Source organism: Haliaeetus leucocephalus, unplaced genomic scaffold (genome assembly GCF_000737465.1).
Source record: "Haliaeetus leucocephalus isolate CR32 unplaced genomic scaffold, Haliaeetus_leucocephalus-4.0 Scaffold944, whole genome shotgun sequence".
NCBI classification, from domain to species: domain Eukaryota; kingdom Metazoa; phylum Chordata; class Aves; order Accipitriformes; family Accipitridae; genus Haliaeetus; species Haliaeetus leucocephalus.
In genome coordinates, this window is record NW_010973380.1 from 2,096,546 (window position 1) to 2,117,827 (window position 21,282).

At 42.1% G+C, this 21,282-nt stretch overlaps 1 protein-coding gene across 1 annotated transcript in view; it reads right to left on the bottom strand.

Annotated features, from left to right (window-relative positions):
- Positions 1-3,715: 3,715 nt before the first annotated feature.
- MTHFD1 (methylenetetrahydrofolate dehydrogenase (NADP+ dependent) 1, methenyltetrahydrofolate cyclohydrolase, formyltetrahydrofolate synthetase) overlaps positions 3,716-21,282 on the bottom strand; it is a 41,350-nt gene continuing 23,783 nt past the window's right edge. The window contains exons 16-28 of the mRNA XM_010584143.1: positions 20,245-20,347; positions 18,983-19,059; positions 17,875-18,015; positions 14,904-14,972; positions 14,245-14,356; positions 13,897-14,036; positions 13,419-13,460; positions 12,271-12,371; positions 11,151-11,328; positions 9,895-10,002; positions 8,495-8,647; positions 4,263-4,371; positions 3,716-4,089 (exon numbers count right to left, since the gene is read on the bottom strand). Coding sequence (XP_010582445.1) covers positions 4,282-4,371; positions 8,495-8,647; positions 9,895-10,002; positions 11,151-11,328; positions 12,271-12,371; positions 13,419-13,460; positions 13,897-14,036; positions 14,245-14,356; positions 14,904-14,972; positions 17,875-18,015; positions 18,983-19,059; positions 20,245-20,347 — 1,314 coding nt within the window. The 3' untranslated portion in view covers positions 3,716-4,089; positions 4,263-4,281. The remainder of the gene's footprint in view (positions 4,090-4,262; positions 4,372-8,494; positions 8,648-9,894; positions 10,003-11,150; positions 11,329-12,270; positions 12,372-13,418; positions 13,461-13,896; positions 14,037-14,244; positions 14,357-14,903; positions 14,973-17,874; positions 18,016-18,982; positions 19,060-20,244; positions 20,348-21,282) is intronic.

Consider the following 21,282-nt stretch of genomic DNA (forward strand, 5'->3'; position numbering starts at 1 on the left):
GAGAGAGCGGGGGGGGCGGGTCTGGGACCCCGGCCCAGCACCCCTCCGCTCCTCCCGCGGGAAAGCGTCTCTCCCTGTTCGCAGGTCAGCACCCCTTTCTTTTTGCAAGGTAGCACCCCTCCCTCTTAGGGGATAGCGCCCCGCTCTTCTTGCCGGGCGGCACCCCGCTTTGCAAGGCAGCCCCCCTCTTTGTAAGCCAGGATCCCTCTTTGCAGGGCAGCACCCCTCTTTGCAAGGCAGGATCCCTCTGTGCAAGGCAGCACCCCTCTTTGCAAGGCAACCCCCCTTTTTGCAAGGCAGGATCCCTCTTTGCAGGGCAGCACCCCTCTTTGCAAGGCAGGATGCCTCTCCCTCTTGCAGAGTCACCTTTCTTCCCCTCGCAGGTCGTGCACAGCAGCAGCAGATGCGCAAACCCCAAACTACGCTCAAGGCAAAGGTCTTCCTAGGGACTGAGCTGCCGTTTTCAGTTTGGATCCCAACGGCAGCAAGATGCGCTGTACGCGTCCCCCGAGGAAGGGACCACTGGCATTTGGGGATCCGGCGTTTGCCTGGCTGTGTGGGAAGGAAGGGGGTCTCGCTCTCGGCAGCTGTTTTGTTTTGTCCCACCTGAAACCTTTGCAGTTTTAAGCACACACTGTTTGGGCTGCTGCAGGAGCTACACCTTCAGAGGCAGTGGCAAGGACAGCCAGTTCCTGGGTTTGAACTAATCCTTGCCCAAAATGCCAGAGAAAGCACCTCTTTCCTATTAGACTTTTTTCTCCAAAGCAGCTGAGATCTGACTTAAGAAAAATTGCATCTCCAGCTGTTATGATTGACGGGAGGGCCTCTGGAAAAAGGACTACCAAGTGGAGCTCATGAACTACATGAAACCATAGTTCGAGATACCCGAATGTCCCCATTCATCTCCCCGGGGAGCTGACTGACACCCACAAACGTTGTAAGGACCTCAACTACTTCACAGCATGTTTGCACAGAAGAAACCTGGCTAAGCAGCACACTTTGAACCTGCAAGTGGCTTCCAGCGTAGGCCAGCCTTAGAAAAATACACATGGTCTCCGCCCTCCTTAGCGTCTTCATAGAAAAAAGGTACAAAATGGGTGTGTTGGGCTGAAACGTCAGCCAGTAGGGCTGAAATGTGGATCAAACAATGACAAGGAATTGCCTTTTTAAAAGCTCCCCTATGAGCTGTGTTTGCTCGCATTCACTCAGGGTAATAATCTTCATTTGGAAACAGCTTCTCTCCCCCCAGGGTGGGCAGTGGGTTCTAATTATGATCCACTTCTGCGTTAAAGCCAAACAAGGCCCCTCACTGTGAGGAGGTTTTCCCTCGTTGCAGTCGGAGGCAGGAGGGAGGAAAGCAGGCAGCGGTACCGAGGATGGCTGACGTGAGGATGGCTAATGTGCGTGCGCTGCTGTGAATCGCATTTGGAGACACCTCACGTGGAATTCAATTATTCCTGCTGCTCCGGGGGAAGATGGTAGCACGAAAGGCTATGGTGCAAGGGAAGTAAATAACAGAGTCTGCAGCAAGCAGAGGATCTGGTCAGAAGATGGATAAACTTGAAAGATCCTGGCCCAGCTGCAGGCTCTGGTTTTCCTTCTGGGCCCACACTGAAGTGCTGGTGATGTGCAGCAAGCTAGCCAAGCAACACCTTCTCCTTTTTTTTTTTGGTCCCTATCACTAGTCAAAAAAAACCTCCTCAAACCCCCCAAAACCTGTGTTATTTCTTACATGACATGATGCAGGACTCTCATTACAGCACAGCTGGGGGAACGGATGGCCATAACACCAGTTAAGGGCTCTGGACCCACAAATAACCCACAGAGAACAAATTTGTACATAATTAGTTTTTTCTTTAGGCAACAGGAAGAGAAGACAACCTTCCAATATTTAGTTAGAAGAAATTAAGCGTCCCTTGTGTTCTATTTGCTAGGGCAAGAACTAGCTGGCATACTTGGTGGCAAAGGCAAGAGTTAAAAAAATCCCCAATCTATTTATGTATCAGTCCTGCAAGACCTAGAGTAGGGATGCTGGAGAACTCACATTCCAATAGGTTCAAAGTGCAGGCTAGAAAAGCATTCCCCACTAGCCTCTAGAGACGCTTGGGGCTATTTTTTGGCCCTTGCCCTTTGTTGCCACCAGTCCCACCGTGGGTAGCAAACCCTTGAACAGCTGCGTGCCTGAACTGCTTCTTTGCCTCACTGCAGGAGGTGGACTAGCAACCTCTTGAACCATCTCTCTCAATCACGTCTATGATCTCATGCTAAACTAAAAGGAGGCTAATCTTAGCATAAATTTACACTTATCCCATCTTTCATAAGCATAAAATGAAGGTGGAACGCAGAGCGCTTGCAGGAAAGCAGTGTAGCAGGGAAGATTAAATGTAGGAACTGACAGCAGACTTGGCAGCATCAGCTCTGGCAACCTGCTTCAAGGGAAGGCTTGGCCGAGGTGCCGCAGGTGCAGAGGCACTGTCAGCCCGGCACGGGGTCTGGGGCAGCGGCTGGGGAACACCCCTTCGGACCTCCTGCAAGTGGCCTGTGTGTGCTCTGGCAAACCTGGCTGCCAATAATGCCTCAGCTGAATACCATCGAAAAGAAAATTTTAGGAGGCTGTGAATGCATCTCAAATGCTCTTACGATGGTTTAAGCTGTTCCGTCTGCTTCTGTGACAACCGGGTAATTTTTATATAATTATTCTCCCCTCCTGAATAACTTGAGAGATATAGATCTCTCTCTCTACACACCCCCCCCGCCATATATATACACAGTATCTGTGTACTACAGATGAGCCCTTACATTGGTGCACACCTACATCCCGATTCTCCCAGTTCTCACCAAAATTGGAATGTTTTTAGATTCAGTTCTGATGCAAGCAGATGGGCCTTGCAAGTCTTAGTTCAGATCTTTTGCAGTCAACTGCAAGTATCTCTCACTCATGGAATAATTCAGGTAGTTTATTTTCTATAGATGACACACATCATCTAGGAAAGAAAACAAGATTAAACGCGCACACACACAGTGGTGCATTGCAGGCAACTTATTACTGCAATAATCACTCCTACTTGTCAATACAAGGACTGCTGCTGTGTACAGTTAATCACAGAAATAAGTTCTACTTCAGTAATCTCAGTGCATACATTAAAATCCAAAAAGCACTTAAGTATTTACCAGTTTTACTTGTATTAGTTAAAAAATTGGCAGCAACAATACTTCTATGTTACAAAGTGATTTTTAGCCTGCTGACAAAACCTGCTACAAGTGACTTCATCACTACTCGCGTTGTCTCTGTTCACCAGTTAGCTACCTTAGGAAACGAGGCTCGTCAACAGTGTAACTGTACTTATTGTTGAGCATAAAACAGTTCAAAAGACACATTTGGTAGAAGCCACAGATATGGGCCAAAGATCCAGTCCCTACAGATCTGATATCCAGAAGTTCAGTTTCCATGAACAGTAGAGTACGGTAGTCACAGCTAGGCTTTCTAAAAGGGAAATTTGACGTGGCTCAGGTGCCTGCAGGAAAAATTCACAGCAGAAGCCAGGGTAAGCACTTCTGGAGAGAGATGAGAAGCAAAGGAGTTTCCTCCTTGCTCCCTCTTTTAAATTACATTGATGCAGTTTCAGAGCACAGCGGTTTCTCCCATAGTGCGAGAAGTGGAATACAGAATTCAGTATGGCAAATAGGAATAAGTAGTGTACAAGACTTTCAAAGATAATATATGCTACAAAAACCCTATGGTTAAGACAATTAAGTCCCAAGACTGTTTCAAACAGCTCCAGCTTTAGGATTTTTAATTATTAAAATCACATCACTGAATTAAAAGAGGTCACTAAACCCACTGCATTCTGCTTCAGCTACAGTTACGAAGTAGGAGGTTTGTAGAGGAAATATGCTTTAGACGCTTAGTGTCAACTAGCTTAGAACACAGCAGTTTAAAAATTATTACAGATTAAAAGTGGTTGATTCTTTAGCACTCCTTCTTCCAGTCACTTCTTGCACTATATTCTCAGTCATATCTTGTTTTGACTTAAAAAAAAACCAGGCCATAGTTCCGTTTACATGACTCATCAGGTGTTCTTCTGGGAGCTAAAAAGAAAAATAAATTTAATTACTATTATGTAGTACTGCAGGCAACTTTCAGGCTGAATTATAATCAAATGTCATTTGGAAACATATGGCATAATATGAGATTGGCTTAACTCCATTATCTCAAGATGAGAAAAAGCCCAAATACTGAAAGCCTTCAAGAAGGCACCTACCTTTGGTTAATAATTCCTTTCAAAAGAGCCCATTTACTTCTCCTGACACTGGGTCCAAGTCTATATCATAGAAACAGGGTCTTGTAGGAAGTCCTGGCATAGTGGTCATCTGGACAACAAAAGATAAAACGTTAAAGTGGAAGCAGCATAGTTTTGTGCAGAAGATAGAATACTAAATCACTGCTGAAGACTATGATGGCAACAGCCGATGCAGCTCCTTGCACACATACACACTAGTTGGATGACAGTCAGATACCGTTTTGAAGCATACTGTGAGAACCAGGAACTCCTGTCTCAGTAGACAGGTCTAGGTTTTTTGTTTTTCACAATGAGGATTTAGTTTGGCTTCTACCTCTGCCAGTGACTGAGCCCAAGATTTGGCAAAGTACTTAGATATCCAGCTGACCAGTTAACTGTTAGAGGAGTGTTCATGGACTTTGCTGTGGTGAGACAATAATTACTTGTGGCAGTTTCCTGGTTATTAAAATGAGGATACATGTTTTAATAGAACTTTGCCAACTCTAAAGTCTCAGCTGATTACAATTCTTTAAGAGTCTAGAACTAGAAGTGTTAAATAATTAGGAATAATTATTGTTGAGAAGAGAGTTCAATATTTTTTTTTTTTAACTGAGATAAAGCTTCAATAGAGATGAAGAGGTCAGTTCTCCTGACTGGAATATTTCTGAGGCATTCAAGTCAGAAGGGCTGTGCAGTGGCAGAACTGAAGCTAGCAAAACAGCTGCCAGCACTACACCTGCCTCAGGCCAGTCCTCTCCGGTCGTCCCACTGCCGAGTACCCAGCTTCAGAGCCGCAGAATGCAAGGCCAGCAGGGACTACAGTTGGCCTGATTTACTAATGCAGACAACAGGATTTCCCCTTTCCTAACTCAGCATTTAGCCCAGCAGCATGTGTAGGATAACATGGATGCTTTACAAAGGTGGGCAACTCGTGACCATGCTTGGTAGTTTGTGCCAGTGGTCATTCACCCCTTTAATAAAAAATTCAAGGTCTCATTTTCTATCTGCATCACTCAGCCTCAGCTTTCACGATCAGTATTGTTATGCCTGTCTCCATTAGACTAAAGATCTCTTTGGCAACCTGGTATTTTCTCCCTGAGCAAGTATTTTGCACACTAATCAAACTACCTCCCAATCTTCCTTTTGATAATAAGCTAAGCAGCAAGGAGGCAAAGCTGTATTGGTTAGGTGTTTTCTGCAGTTCTCAAAACTGTTTGGGAAGCTTTTGGAGTCCCACTCCATTTTCCTAAGCCGTTTGCAAGTGCTAACACCAGTCCCATATGTAACATATCACTGCAGGTCTTGCATGGCTTACGCAGAGGTAAAAATCACTTCCAAGTCTACTCTTTGTAGTGAATCTGGGACTGCACTAGCTTTTTGTCAGAGCTGCTGCTTTCCCAGACAGACAACAGGGGGGCTATGGAGAATACAGGGGCTAGAGAGAAGACCGTCATTCCTTGTCTTTGTGTTTAGTTGTATGAATATTTTGCTCTCAAAGAGCTAAGGTATCAAGAGATCCAAAGTGCCTGGAGGGGTTTTCCTGTTCTCACCATAGTCACTGCCAGTCTCTGGTCAAGCAGAGCAAGAAACTTCCTATTTATTTCTGTATCACTGAAGAATCATAGAGCTTTGCAGATCTCCACCTACAGATTCAGAGGGCCACAGCAGGAGCTGAGACAGTGACATTCAATAGAGTAGGAGGTGTCATATTGCTGAAGATGGGCCTGACTTCACTGTTTCTTGCACTTTCTGTTTTGAAAGGAATGGTCAATTTTCCTCCTTTCCTATCCATAGGGCAACCCACAGTGCCTACTCGGCTATCTGTTACTTAAAGGCAGTATGCTTAAACTCTGAATTTCTATGCAGTACAGGATAATTTCCAACCAGACTACTAATTTTCTGTACAAATGTCCACAATGCTTAATGCCCTCAGTTATTTTCAGAGCTGAAGAAATGAATTTTTCCTCCATTATCCTCCACCCCTTCAATACCACATGTGCTGAAAAAGAACACAGGGCAATTCCCACTATTTATGTGAAGAATTAGACCACATGGATATCATCACTCCCCTTGCAAGATTTCAAATAAAACCAATACCAACTAAGAATGTATTATTTATTGCACTTGTGGAACTTCCAAAAAAATGCCATTTAGGAACTAAAAAAAGAGCTGAATAAGCAATTTGTTTTCAATTCATCAGCAGCACCAGAAAAGAAACCCAACCAATTTGAGCCCAACGATTTATTTCGCTTTCATTACCTTTCATGCTCAAAGTTAAATCTAGATAATATTTGAAATTATATTTCCTTTAAAACCTCAAAGTATTTCATTAAAGTACAACTGCTTCAACTTTGAGCCAGAAAGGGAAAAACCCAGAACTCAGAAGCTGAGAAAAAATAAAATGTGACATACCTTTGTGATTAACTTCAGATAACAAGAATACGCATGCACCGGTGATTAATTTCACCTCAAATCTCTCATAAAAGCTTCTGCATAGAGCTACATATTTGCTGTATTTTCAGCTCACAGTTCAATGGTGGCTGCCAAAAATTTATTCTGAGGCTAAGACACCTCCTGCTGAATGGGTTTAAAATAGCGATCTGATTCAAAATGCCCTGGATTGCTTCTCAGAAGGACATCCCTTCCCTGGCTTTGTAGACACCACAGAAGAGTGATCTTCATGTCCCTAACCAGAAGACTTACTGTTAATTCTGGCAGAATTAACACCATGATTTACTACATGTCCAAGAAAACATTAGGAATCTGGGAAGGGAGCAGAAGGGAAAGAGTCCAACTTCATAGAAGCTGAAGACATCAGAAAAAGAGCCAAAATGTTAGTTTTAGATGTCTGAAAATATCTTTCTCTTGTGTAGCTCATTAATGCTGTGTACCTTTTCCTTCTCCAGTGCTTATAAAAAAATATAAAATAAATCGTTGTTTGGATTAAATCTTGGCCCGCAGAAACTGCCGTTAATAACAGGAACAAGCATGCTATCTTTCATTTTATCCCAAAACACACATTACTCTTTAAAAAGATGGATGAGCCAGACTTTAATCAGGATGTGGTTATTTTATTTGTGTTGGGTGATCTGGAAACCCTTTCCTTCCTTTTTTTTTTTTTTTTTTTTTAAGAATTAAAAGATATCCAATATTTGGCTTTATCTAGCATTTGAAGGAAGAAGGGATCCAACTCTTAAATCAGCAAATTTCATCATCTGAGCAATGCACCCCTAATGCTTTTGAAAGCTTATTAAAACAAACATGTTGCCATGAAGACTTCAGAAAAAGGTTCAGGCCCAAAAACCAAGAGAGAGACAGAGCTGCTCACTCCAACTGCTCCATCCCCTAAAATAACCTAACGTAACTTAACATTTGCTCAGAAGAGACTCCTCAGGTAAGATTTCCAGTGGATCCTTTCACCCCAACATTCTTTCTTTGGATGCAAACCTGAACGTTAGCTCATTTTGCAGGTAGCCTCTCTTTCTGCCAAGCAATTAATATCAAAGCTATTCCAGGATCCTGTTTCCATTGTAGCTACTCTCTCTCCTCTCAGCTGATGTTATGCCAATCTTGTCAAAGAACAGAAACTAAAAACTCAAGGGCATAGTGAAATGAATTGTTGGAACTGATGCAGGCTGAATAGCAAACAGATGGTCAGCAAAACCATGAGAACCAAATGGGAGGGGAGACTGATAAATGATTAATAATACAGGTCAGCTTCACTTTGGAGGTGTCTCATCAAAAGTTGTTTGCCTTGTAAGCTTTGGAGGAATTGTCTTGTTCTACCCTGGCCTGCAGGTGTACACAGACTTCACCTGCAATACTGCAAAGTGCTTTCATCAGGAACGCAAAGTCACAATGGCAATTAGGTGGGCCAAGGATTTCTCCCATACTCTCTACCAGACTGCCACTCCCAGAACTGACTAGCTACAGAGCTCACCCTTTCCTCAAAATCCAGGAAGACAGAGATGTGGGGACCTGAGGAGTACACGGGGGGCTTGCTAAGTATTCAAATGGTCAGATGGTCTATTTTAGCTTTCCTGTACCCTGGAGAAAAAACTTTTAAGGGCATCTAATATACTGGACTGTTAAAACACCAACTGTCAATGACAAAGACTCTCCTAATTTAAGATACCTTTTGTAACTGCTTACTGGAATGCACATGAAGTTTTTTTACCTCACCCCACAGCTGAGGGTTTCACTCAATCACATACCGTTCCTACTAGTGGATACAGGAATCCAGCACCAACACTGGCCCGAATGTCTCGGATTGGCAGAATAAAACCCATAGGTGCTCCTTTTTTTTCAGGGTCATGAGACAAGGATAAGTGAGTTTTAGCCATGCAGATTGGCAGGTTTCCAAATCCCTGGGAAAGGCCGTGAAAAGCAAGAGAAAGGGGAGAGAAATAAGTGAAAAATCAGTAACTCTTCCTGTACACAAATGTAATGGCTCTATTCTGCCATTCTCTGCAGATCAGACATTTTATTAGGACATTTCATTCCTCATCAACTGCTTCATACACAGCCTGTCAGATCTGTCGACCATTCTGCATTCCCATTCCTCGTCTCTCAAACTCTCTCCCTGCCCCCCTCTAAGTATTAAAGAAAGAACCACCATGGCCCCCAGCACATCCAACTGAGTAAAAAATTAAAGGTATGGAAGTGTTATATACACAACCTTGATAGCTAACTTACTGTCTACTCTCTTCCCAAAGCATTTATTTAAATAGCTCAGAGCTAAAGTTCTTGTTCAGCTGAGGTCAGCTAATTAGAAATGTTTGATCAATATAATTGCAGGTCGTAAGGAAGTGGCAATTACGTGCCTATGGTATTTTGATGGACTTGTAAAGGAATATACAAGAAACATTAAAAGCTAGAAACTATATATGCCAGTAGTAAATAGACTGCAAAAGCAAAATTATTCAAGCACACTGCAAACAAAGAATGGCTAATTCTCACATTGCTCTTCCCTTCAAAGCTCTTTACAGACCTTCATTAATGCAGAAGCAGGTAAATTCACAAGAATGTCATGCTTGAGAAGAGTAAAAGCAACACAACCAGAAAGCATCTAATTCAACAACCAGGTGTCAGGTTCAAAACTTATAAAAGTACATGTGTTTTCCACAAGAAGTATTGTATCACCTGTGGAACTCTTTCCCCAACATAATTGTGACTGGCAAAAATCCATATGGGTTCAAAAACTGATTATACAACTCAGTGGAACAAGATAAAAAAAAAACAAAACAAAACAACAAAAACAGAGACTATTTAGCACCAATGTGACCACTTGTAGTTCCCCAATTCCCAAACTGCTGAAGGATTGGAGAGTACCGTAGAGAAAGATCACTGAATCCTCCTGGCCTTCTCTCCCCACACACTATCACATGTGCTACTGGGCCAGATGAGTTCTGTCTTCTCCACTAGAAGCCAGGGCCAGTTTCTCCCCCCCCATACCACCTCCTCTTCCTCCTCTGCCATAGCAGCATCTAACAAGTCCTGGACAAGGACATGATTTGAGTGACGATTCCCTTCACACACAGTTTGAAGACCACTGTTCAATATGAACGTTTTAAATGAAAAGCACCACTGGTATCAGGTGACGTGGAACACTCACTTGCTTAGTGTACAAGGCGACTTTCTTCTGTGCTTCTGGAAGTAGCTCAATGTCACTTGCCCCATAGATCTGCTGTGCAATAAGCCTGATCTTATCTATAACAGGGAGCTAGGGGGGAAAAAAAAAAAAAAAAAAAAGACAGGCAAGTCAGTGTGGCCAAACTACAAAGAGCCATAACATCACAGCAGCTTCACAGTCCTTCATACGTGTCGTGCAATGCCCATCTGCAGATACAAGAGCTTTTCCCATTCGCTGTACAACAAAGCTATACAGTAATTTGGGGGTTTTCAAAACACATTTATCTTGTTGCAGTTGTTTCTCGTGGTAAGAGGGCAAAACTAGTTTACTACAGTCAGAAACAAAAAGGTACACAACAGTATTTCTTATAAGCTGTGCTTATATATTAATTACCCCCACTGCAAAATATGCATCTTTATTCTCTCTCAAGTTTAAGTCAAAAAGCAGACAAAAATAATTTGAGGGTATACAAGTTAATGGTTAAATAAAAGCACAAATAAAACAGGTTAAAGAAGAAAAATTGAAGGCATCTGTTAAGGAGCTAAAACAGGTATGACGACATAGCTCTGCACCTCATTAGGTTCTTGAATAGGTGCTTGCTATTAAAGGAGGATTCAGGCCATAACCTGGGAACTAACAGTGACTTCACTACCTCCAAATCAATTGTCAAATATGCTTAATGTACAAAGTCATTAGAAACACACACACATGCTCTCTTCCACCCCAACCTGTAGTATGACTCTATAAGCCTCACTTGTAGAGGAAAAAAAAGTTAAAAATGGACAAATTCCGTTCCATAGCCTGGTGTATAGATTCCCATCCTGAGCAACCAGTGCACCCAGAAGCTCTGCAGTAAGGTAACAGGTTTGGTCAAGCTTGTTCCAGTCCATGCTCTGACAGGAATGCATGTCTCAAGTTCAAGAACTAAACTTCCCCTTAGCCTGGAACATGGCTGCCACGGAAGAAACCTGTTTGTCATCTCTAGCAGAGGCACAGCAGCAGCTTTCAGTGTCAAAAGTAAGCAATGTTTCACTGGGTAGTCAAAACGACAAGAACTGACTAACTAGGTCTTTGAGACTGGTGGAATAAATGTTATGCTCTAAAATAAAATGTCTTCTCAGTTTCTCAGAGCAGCCTGTCAGTCAGCCTTCAAGTCAACTTAAGTCAACTTAAGCTAGTGAAACCAGCTAATCTCCACCTTATAAACAAAGCACCTCTGTAATACTGTGAGTTCTTACCTCCACATTATAGAGGAATGTGAAGTTGCTGGGTGTCTGCGATGCTCTCTGAACAGCTTGGGCCAGTGCAACCGCTCCTTTACCTCCCTCTGCCCAGTGAGTGCACTCCACAGCATCAAACGCTCCTGCCTCCTTTGCCAGCTGTACTACAAGGGCCAGTTCAGCCTTTGTATCTGTTCTGTAAGGAGAAAAGTTCACACATTTGTACCAGAGCGTGCACACAGTAAATTATCTGTTGGTTCTAACCATTCCTCTCTTGACAAGATCCAAAAGCTGTCCAAAGAAATCAGTATCCAGCCATCAGGAAGCTGCTGAGGGGCTATCCACCACAGCCTTCTCCACCTTGGTGAAGGAAGCTACTCCACAGAGGAACAGACAGCAACAGATAGCTCTGGAACTACATGCAGAAACCCATGACTACTGACAGAGCAGCGTTCCAGACTTTCTGCCGTTTCTGTCCTGTATTGGCAATGCAAATCCTCTTTCCATGAGCAAACTCAAAAAGGCGTTAGTATTGCTGATTTAGAGATGCTAAGGTGTGCTATATCATGTGCACACAACAAGCTAAAAACCATAATTTCTCTACATCAGCCAATATGCATTTACTTCAGATGAGGAATCCTTAGCTGGCTACTCTGCTTCAACTAGCATCAGCTTTAACACACCAGTTCAAAGCACTTCTGCTTGCATAAAAAGACGACACACAGATTCTATTTCCTGTGCAGTACAACGTGCAGAGCCCGAAATGCTTCTTAGCGGGGCATAATTATTCCACACAGCAGACTACTGAACACAGTGTCGTCGACAGCACAGGCACCTCACCATCTATTGTGAGCTTAGATTTCACATCATCACAGGCACCTTTTGTCCTCAGTAATCTGGCCAGTCACGGTGTAAGTGATGGAAGATAATAGTCATAAAATCCTAAGCTAATTTAAACTCAGGAATACATTTGAAATGACTATGCAGAGCTCCCCTATTTATTCAGCATCTTCCAACAATGCAAAATGCTGCAAACAATACATTGACAGTACTGAAAACCAGAGGTTCTGTTAAACATAGCAGATAAAGCGACACAATTTTATACCCATGCATCACTTCCATGTCCCAGCTCACTCACCTGAAAGCATTGACAGCCACTACTACTGGGACACCAAACATCCGTGCATTTTGGATTTGCTTGTTTAGGTTGCTACAGCCTTTTGCCAACAGTTGAAGATTCTGTAAAGAAGACAGCAAGCAGAAAACACGTTTTATCAGGGGCAGTGAAACTTTTGTTCCAAATCCCCTACGTCCACAGCTAATGATAAAAATGTCAAAATGGGAATGAAACCACAAAGGCAAATCCCCAGTGCTACTTTCTGAGCAGTCCAGACCAAGTGCATGCTCTTTGATGGAAGAAAAGGAATGACTACTTCTAATGATCGCTGGTTTCAGCTGCCAAGCCAAGGCAAGAGAAATCACTTTTTATCATTTTTTTTCTGTTATTCTTAGTAAGTTAATGCCCATGCTCATTAACTCCCCACAGTAAAGCCTCATTTTACTCTGACACATTCCTCTTTATGTATTAAATATCATTAGCAGTGAATTTCCAGACAGTTGTTTGAAGTCTGTGGCAACAGCTTTCGGTTTACACATATTTACATTTTGCAGCATCAGAGACTATTCATGGAAATCCAGACATTTCATTCCTTCCTATGCAAAGAATAATCCACACAGAAGCTCCACAAGTGAAAAAGCTGCAGCAATGTAAAGACAGCCAGACCAATTATCCAAGTGTACACAACCATTCAAGGCACAAGGACAGAAGCTGAGACTTTGGTTCACCTTCCTCTCTGCTTGCAAATGGTGGGGGGAAATAAAACCAGAAACTGCTGCTGCTAAGAAGAGAGTAATTAGAGAGGCACTGTGAATATTTTCAGAAACAATATTTCAGCCAAGCAATTACTCTATACTGAGAGGGTCAGGGGACAAGGAGTAGATATTACTATGAAAAATTGAGTGCACAGGCAATTGCATGAGCTCAGGAGAAACGAAAAGACTAGGTCAAGTACAATAAATGCTTCAGAGAGCAAAGCCAAAGTAACATCGTAAAAAAAACCAAACCCCAAACCACCCCCACCCCCCAAAATTACAGCTTGTGTGAGGAAGCATTTCCCTGGCAGCTGAAGAAATGACACACTAGCTATCCAGGCGTGTACTGCATGACAACATCGTGTCATGACTGTAGTTAGTTGGTCAATTGTCACAAAAGGTAAAGGAGGTTACCTCTTCCATGTACTCCTTTGGTAAAGGTACCCCAGCAGTGACCTGGGAAAAAAAGGAAAAGAAGAAAAACATGGAACCCCATAAGATTTTTATCCATGACAGCAATTCTTGCTTCATTCTTATTAAATGGCATCAAGATACAACATTCTACTCCAGGCTGATTGTTTTTTCTAAGAAAAAACATAAAAGGAAGAATAAAAGACTGCACATGCACTCACAGTACAACAAATGACTGACTGTGGCAGTATCACAAGTGCCCCAGCATACAAGCACTTCATTAGAACAATAAAACAAGCAGGTATGTACCTGTAACATACTACAATGAAGCAGGTTACTAGCAACAGGGACATATGGATTCCTTTTACTACTGCAAACCTCAAGACAATTACAAGTAGATCAAACCCTACAGGGCTTTAAGTGACTGGATCAGAACAGCAACAGCCCCTCACGCCTAAAGAAAACCTTTCCTAGTACTTACTGCAGGCCCTCCTCCATGCATTTTCAGAGCTCGGACAGTAGCAACCAACACCACCACATGAGGCCGGAGACCAGAATAGCGGCACTTAATATTAAAGAATTTCTCCATGCCTATGTCTGCACCAAATCCTGCTTCTGTAACTAGAGTAGGAATTAAAAGAAAAGAAGCTTGTGAGAGGTTGCTGGGTAGAGAAATCATGCTCTGATTATATATATCAGAAGCTTCTTCCAAGACAAAAAAACTCCAAAGACAGTCACAGTAAAAAAAAAACAAACAAACAACCAGGCAGATCCCTCCCTGCAAACAAAAAACCAAAAAGCAAACAAAAAACACGCTCCACACACTTACCAACAAAACCCTCTTCACCCACAAGCTTCAGTGCTATTTTGTCTGCCAACACTGAAGAATTCCCATGTGCAATATTGGCAAAAGGTCCAGCATGAACAAACACCGGTGTTCCCTAGAAAAGGGGGGTTGTGGGAGAGAGACAGAAAGAAAATCAGAGGGTACAATTCAGCAAACCTGCAGCATTTCAGGAACTAAGTACTATGGTACCTGAAGGTGAAGAAAAATGCTTTTAGAAGACAGATCTTAAAGCCTTCTCATCAAACATTTGTTATCAGTCATAAGGACTACAGGGCAAACAGGATTATAATAATCTGCACAAGTGGAGATATTAATCCGCTTAGGAAAAGGATGGCTAAATTCCAGCAACTCTTTGCTGTTCTCCTGCATCCACAACATTTAGATTCCCAAAACACCTCCTGGCATTAAAGACAACAGAACAGAGACACAGCAAAGTTTCATGCATTTCCTCCGGGTCATCCCACATGTCAATGGCAGACCTAGAAAGAAGCTAGCCTTCTCCCGTAGCTGAACCTTAGGTAGGAAACCACAATAAACCTCTAACTCTAAGCTGAGTAAGCCCACGCTGATTTTGATGAATGAACTAAACTGGTTGCTTCTTGGCTCTGAAAATGCACATATAGCAAATCATCTGTGCTCACCTCTAGTGTCTGCATGAGGTTTGGTTTAACAGCATCTTTCATCAAGACAGCCAGAGCACCAGTCACACCCTAAAGGAAAAAAAGGGCAATCAGTTTCCAGGTGTACTGAGACTTTGAGACAGTTCCTATGCAGTGTCAAGGCTCTGCTTTTATCCTGGTGAGCTTTAAGGACCAGAACCAGCAGTTGCTCTAGATATAACCAATTCTACTCAGGGCAAGGCAGAATAATGACCTCTACATTCTTGTAAGAGGATCTGTGATTTCTGCTGGGGGCAACCTCTTGGTCATGACCACGCTTGGCCATCACTTTGTAGTGAAAGCATAAAGAACAATTGCTGCTTCAATGCTATAGCAAGGTTAGTAAACAATAGCAGCGAGAGGCAACCCTTAGGTACGTATGGCTTACTGTAGCCCATTCAGTGGCACAAAGCAATGTGCTTAGGTTTTGCAGATAGATTTGTCTTAGACTTTTTTCCTTCCTCATTTCAGCAACTAGGCTCTACATACTGGCCTTTAAATGTCCTAAAATGCTGCTACATCCTGCCTGAGTCTCTTGTGCAGAAATAACTTTTAAAGTGAACCTCTGTGCTCATGAGAAAGACCAGGCTGACATCATGAAAGGCAAACACTGGAGCCCATGTTTCCTCTGAGGTGCAGCAGTACATCCTGCTGCAATTCAGCTTCCTGCAAAGTAAAAGCTTGTGATTTCATCCACATCTGCTTTGGGAGAGAAAATGAGGGTTTGGTCATCCTTGTGACTAATACAGTTCAGAAGAAACTGAACCGACTGTCACCCAGCACTTGCAAAAGTAACTAGAATTGCCATCATGGGTATTGAGCCAAATGTTCACAGTTATGAAGTTATGAAAACCTTGAACCATGATTTCTTTTTCTTCCCCTTTAATTTTAATTGGATTGCAGCACTTAATTATATGAAAGATTTTTTTTTAAAAGACATTCACTGCCTTGTTTCAATCTTGCCACATGAAAGCTTATTTAACATTTAATGGATAAGCTTTAAACTTCAGTCATCTCCAGAATAATGAAAACTACAGAGCGAGATTTCCATGGCGACATTTCAGACCTGTGTCACTCAGTGGCACTTCAATACATCCCATCTCTAAAAACCTGTAGTCAGTTTTTGATTCTGCATTTATTCCCAGTTTCTTTGCACTTCCTGGTAGCACACTCGCAACATTGGTTGTATCACAGCAGAAGGACTCAGACATCCTATCGTGCCAGTCTGGTCTCTGCAATCACTGTTTCTGCCAGCATAAGGAGTACGTTAACAGTCCTAACATGCAAGCCAATGGCTGCCATCAGTGCAAACATATAACATTCAAGAGAACCTGTTGGACAGGTCTGATAACCATCCTCCATTCCACAGCTACAATGGACAAAGTTAAATATAATTAGATTTAAAAGTAAAAAAAAAAATTAAAAAAAAATCTTGAGACAAAAGACTTCTATCATCTGGACTCTACATAAAACTCAAAGCAATTCCCTATCCAAACACCATCTGCCTCCACTGCTGATGGGCAGCAGGAGAGACTCCTGTTTTCCAGAACAGGGTTTAACCCAGGTACTTAAGGTTAAACTGGCAGCATGCTAGCAGTAGGAACTAAGATCTCAAAGCTGCCTACAGAACTTTGGCACATGCCCTCCCTCATTTCCAACAAATGTCTCTCATAAGGACATTTACAGTTAAACAGTTCCCAGCCTAGCCCTTTTCCTACAAGGCCAGAGTCAGGCCATGTTGCTAATCTACTGTTTCTTAGGCTTATCCTGGAAGGAAGCAAAACAAACAAACAAACCCCCCAAACACAAGAAAACAAAAAAACCCACAGCAAGATAGCAAGAGCTGGGTAAGCCTTAGTCCTGTGTCCCACCTTATTGGAAACAGAGGTCAGGATACCCACCCTGTGGATTCTTCTGTCCCATTGGAAATGTTCATTCAGAAAATGCAAGACAAACCTCATTAACACCACATCATGCAAATTTGTAATACTCTTGTCTTTTGCAAAGCAGGCTGTGAAATACCTACTATACAGGACAGCAGTAAGCACCAGTATCATGTCTCTATTGACTAGTACAAAAGCCCTGAGCCTGTTCTCTGTCTTGAGGCCAAGTGGCAGGGCACAGTTCACATACAGGGCTCAATTCCCCTTCCCTTATCCAAACAGGGTTGCCATCTTCAAAACATTTATTGGAAGAAGTGTCTGGGACACAGGCTATTCCCCTGAAACCACGCTGAAGCACCACTGGGGAGAGTGCTAGTTGACACACTCCACAAACATGCCAAGAACTGTACTAATAATTATTGTATGACAGCTGCAAGACAGTGTTGCAGCTTGCAACTGCTGGTTAGGACTGCTTTATGTACTGGTAATAAGACAGCACCAGTGCTACTACATACAGTATTTCACACAGTGGAAATAAAGGATTTGTGTCCCTCATCAAAGGCTGCCTTACGGAGACCTTGCAAAATTTGCAAAGGGTTTGGCTTTTATAGCATTCACAGTCTCCCAGAATAAGGTATTTCATCATCTGTAATTAAATTTGCATGAGCCTTTTCTCCTGCTCAATGTCTTCCTCACTCCAGGGAACCTGAGAAACAAGATGGCCAGCAGGATGCATTTTGAGTTCTTCCGATTCATAAATATGCTTTTTATCTAGAAGCCACCATGTATTTCCCCATTAATTCCTATGCTGCTAGCTTCAACTTGACACATAGCACATTGCAGAGGACCGTTTGTCCCTGCCCAGATCACATGCACACACACACTCTCTAGGTAAGGTGCTAGCCACACTGAAGTAAAAAAACCTTTGTTAACTCCCAGGGCTAAGATTTTTGTCTTTGATCTTGCATATGCTAAGGGATTTTCTGTACAGAAATGTCTCTATGCTTTTCAATCCATGGACTTCTGGAAGTACTAGGAAAAAGCATTTGAGAACTGAATGACTCTCTTACAAGGTCATCTGTTGTAACTGGTTCTCCTCTCCTGCTGGAAGCTACCACCATTCTGCCCAGTCGCTTTTTCATATCATCCAACCCATCCGACAGTGCTAAAACTGCCATGATTTCACTGCTGACTGTGATGTCAAACTGAGCCTGCAAGAGATGAATAAAGAATGTGAACTCATCAAGATTCCCTAGCAGCAATCCTTACCTCTGCTAAATTCTTGAAACAAAGCCAATCATCACCATCATAAAAAAAACAAACCCAAACCCAAAAAAACCCAGACGTACAAATATAAAAGAAATTCAAAGCATTACTCTCAGAACATACTTCATTTAATTTGACCATTTTAAACTGGATTTTTTTCTGCAAAAATAAGTAAAACCTACTTATTCCATTGCTATTACATGACTCTCTCCTGGCACATACATTAGTGATTCATGTAAGAACGCTTAATGCTAACAAATTATATTTTTGAAGACTGAGCTTACTAACTCATCTGACTATCACTAAACAGTACAGTAAATGAAAAAAAAAAAATCAGATTCTATAGGAAATGAAGGGTAGAATTCATCAAACATAACACTGACACCTCCATTGAAGCTAAGCACCCTAGGGACATTTCCAGTTAACAGAAAGAGGCTTTTCTGAGCACAATTCATTTGAACAATTAATTTGACAGTTACTTAAGGGATGCGAGGAGTCACAGCCCAGATTGCCTATTTTACTCTATTGATTATATAATGAATCCAGACAACAAGCTCAGATACCATGTCTAATTTTGGCCAGATACATTCCACCCAAAGCATGTCCAGTGGTGAACATTAGCCATTGCCATGCATTGTATTTACAGAGGGCAGTTGTGTACAACTGTTATTATGCCACAGTCATCCCAGTTTGGGAACCCAACATTCAGGAGAGAACAGGAAAGGAGGGAACAGACAACAAAACTAAGCACTGCACTGGTAGCATATTTAACTGCTTGGTTGAAGGGACTTTTTGCTTTCTCTTTAACAAGGTACTGGTAAAAGATGGAAACATCTGGCATTACAGGAACTTGCTTTAGGACCACGTGCTTCAAAGCACTTTTTAAAACATGCAAGAAAAGGGAACAATTACCGTTCGTGAGAAGCCTTTTTCTGTTGGAGACTGTCCAATAGTGATTTTCCTAAGGAACCTGTCATTTGTATCCAGTACTGCAAGGAACGCAGAAAGAAAGATGAAAAATCACATTGCAAGTCATAAGTCACATCTATGCCCTATTACAAACACTCAACTAGATCACCTATGAAGGGAGGATGGCAGTTTGAGATACCATCCTCTCCTAAAGAATGGCAAGTGCTACTCAACATGATTCTTCCCCAAAACTGAACTGCAACAAAGTTAAGATAACCAGAGTCACATGCAGACCCTGTACTGCATCCAGAGGAAGTCTACCTCCCTTTGTGTGCATTAACCACAAGTCCAAAGCCTCTCTAAAAAGCAGAGCTGCTAGTATTATTCCATTTGCTTTTTCACGATCATTAGTCAATGTGAAATCAGGAAATTATGACAGCCAAAAAAGAAATAACATGATCATTTTATAAGCTAAGTGATAAAATGGTCAGATTCTACTATTTCGTGAGAATAGTTTCACACAGCCCCATTAACTCAAATTACCTTGGAAACACAAACTATCAAATACTGCCTTAAATTTGCTGTTTCTTACTATCCACTTGAAAAATCCCAAGTATTTAATAAAATACTTCCCATGTGGCAGACTACTTTAGCCCCTTACAGGTTATCAAGCAAATTTTGGAGAATACATTTCACAGTGTATTTTAATAAAAAGAAGAAAAAGCAATATTCTTGGGGTCTAAATCAGAAAAAAAAAGTCCGTATTTTAAATTTCTTTTGCTAGTGAAATATTAAATCTGCCAGACCAGAGATTGATCTTACCTTCAGGTATCTTTAAAAATATTTTTAAAATCTGGCCTTTATTTGCTGTCAGTCCCCAAGAGAGCAAGTGGGCAGATTAAAATGGAGTTTAATCCCAGAGCAGAACCCTCTCGCTGCTCGTGGAGCTTTCTCAGTCAGGTAAAAAGGCTGTTGGCTACAGTTCCCACTCAACTCTCTCAGTGACTGACAAATCCAGAAACACAAACCTCCACCAATTAGTGAAGTCTTAATCTTTGTGAATTCAGAGCAGATTCAAGCCCCTGTGTCAGACCCTTTAGGAAAAGGATCCCAGCTGCAGGCATCTATCCCACCAAACACTCAGGAGAGGCCAGTCCTGCCCTCTTTCCCATTTTCCCAGGAAACAGTTCCTGCTGCGCTTGCAAACCTCTCTTTTGACACACATTTTGTTTCTTAATAATTCTTTCATTTAATAGCTCTTGTACCTCTTTGCCATGTTATGGTGCCTGGGTCAATGTCCAATCTCACAAATAAGCTTACTTCTTCCTTTGTCAAAGCCATAGGATCAGTTTTGTTAATGCCCAATTTCTATGGGAGGAAAGGACAATAAAAGAAAAAAAAGGTATAACGAGCAGATTCACAGAAATGAACCTTTCACTAGAGAGCAATGAGCCTTCAGCAGCAGCATCTGCACATTCAAAAATAAGCAGGGGATGCCTTTTTGGTGCCCCTTCTCCTAGACCCCACAACAATGTAAGATGATCGATATCAGTGCATATCTGGAAGCAGAGCTTGCTGCTGACCAGCTAGTAGAGGGCAAGGCAGACAATAGGGCTCATTAGAGCAGGTTGTCACCAAGCTTTGTGCAAGGCATCTACAGAAAGAGTAAGAGAGAGCGCTCTGCAGTTCCTTACGCACCTTGTTCTAATCATTAGCCTCACATGCTTACATCCATTTCTCATTAGTTTGCCTAGGGTCACTGCACACAGGCATGCGTACTTAAAGACACTGCTTTCAGCATGCTGGTTAAGCAGCACAAAGGAGGAATTAAACATTTCAGTCACAAGGCTGTCAGCATCCCAGAAAGCTGATCTTGAACATACTGAGAGGATGGGCAGTTTGCCAAGTTGCTTAATTGAGAGAAGAATTATCTCAAGAAGCCTGATACAACTGCAAGCTTAGGAATGAGCAAAACGATTGAGTTGATTTATGAACGAGCAAGCTTTTTTTAATTAACTAGACAGCTAAGTTGTATTTTTCTCCTGAAGAACAGCAAGGAAGAAGAAAGTCTGTTCTCTTCCTCTTCAAGCACATCGTTTAGAAAGAGAAATAAACAACAACAAAAAAAGATATCATCTTTCTGGAATATTAGCATCCCATTCACATCTCAACATTTAATAACCAGAAGAGTGGTTAGGGTAGAGTTCCCTCAGCAGTCCATCAGGAACACCAAGCAGTATGACATACCTTCTTTGCTCAGCAGTGGAAGCAAACCACACAGTCTCTAATGGTTGAGAAATTAT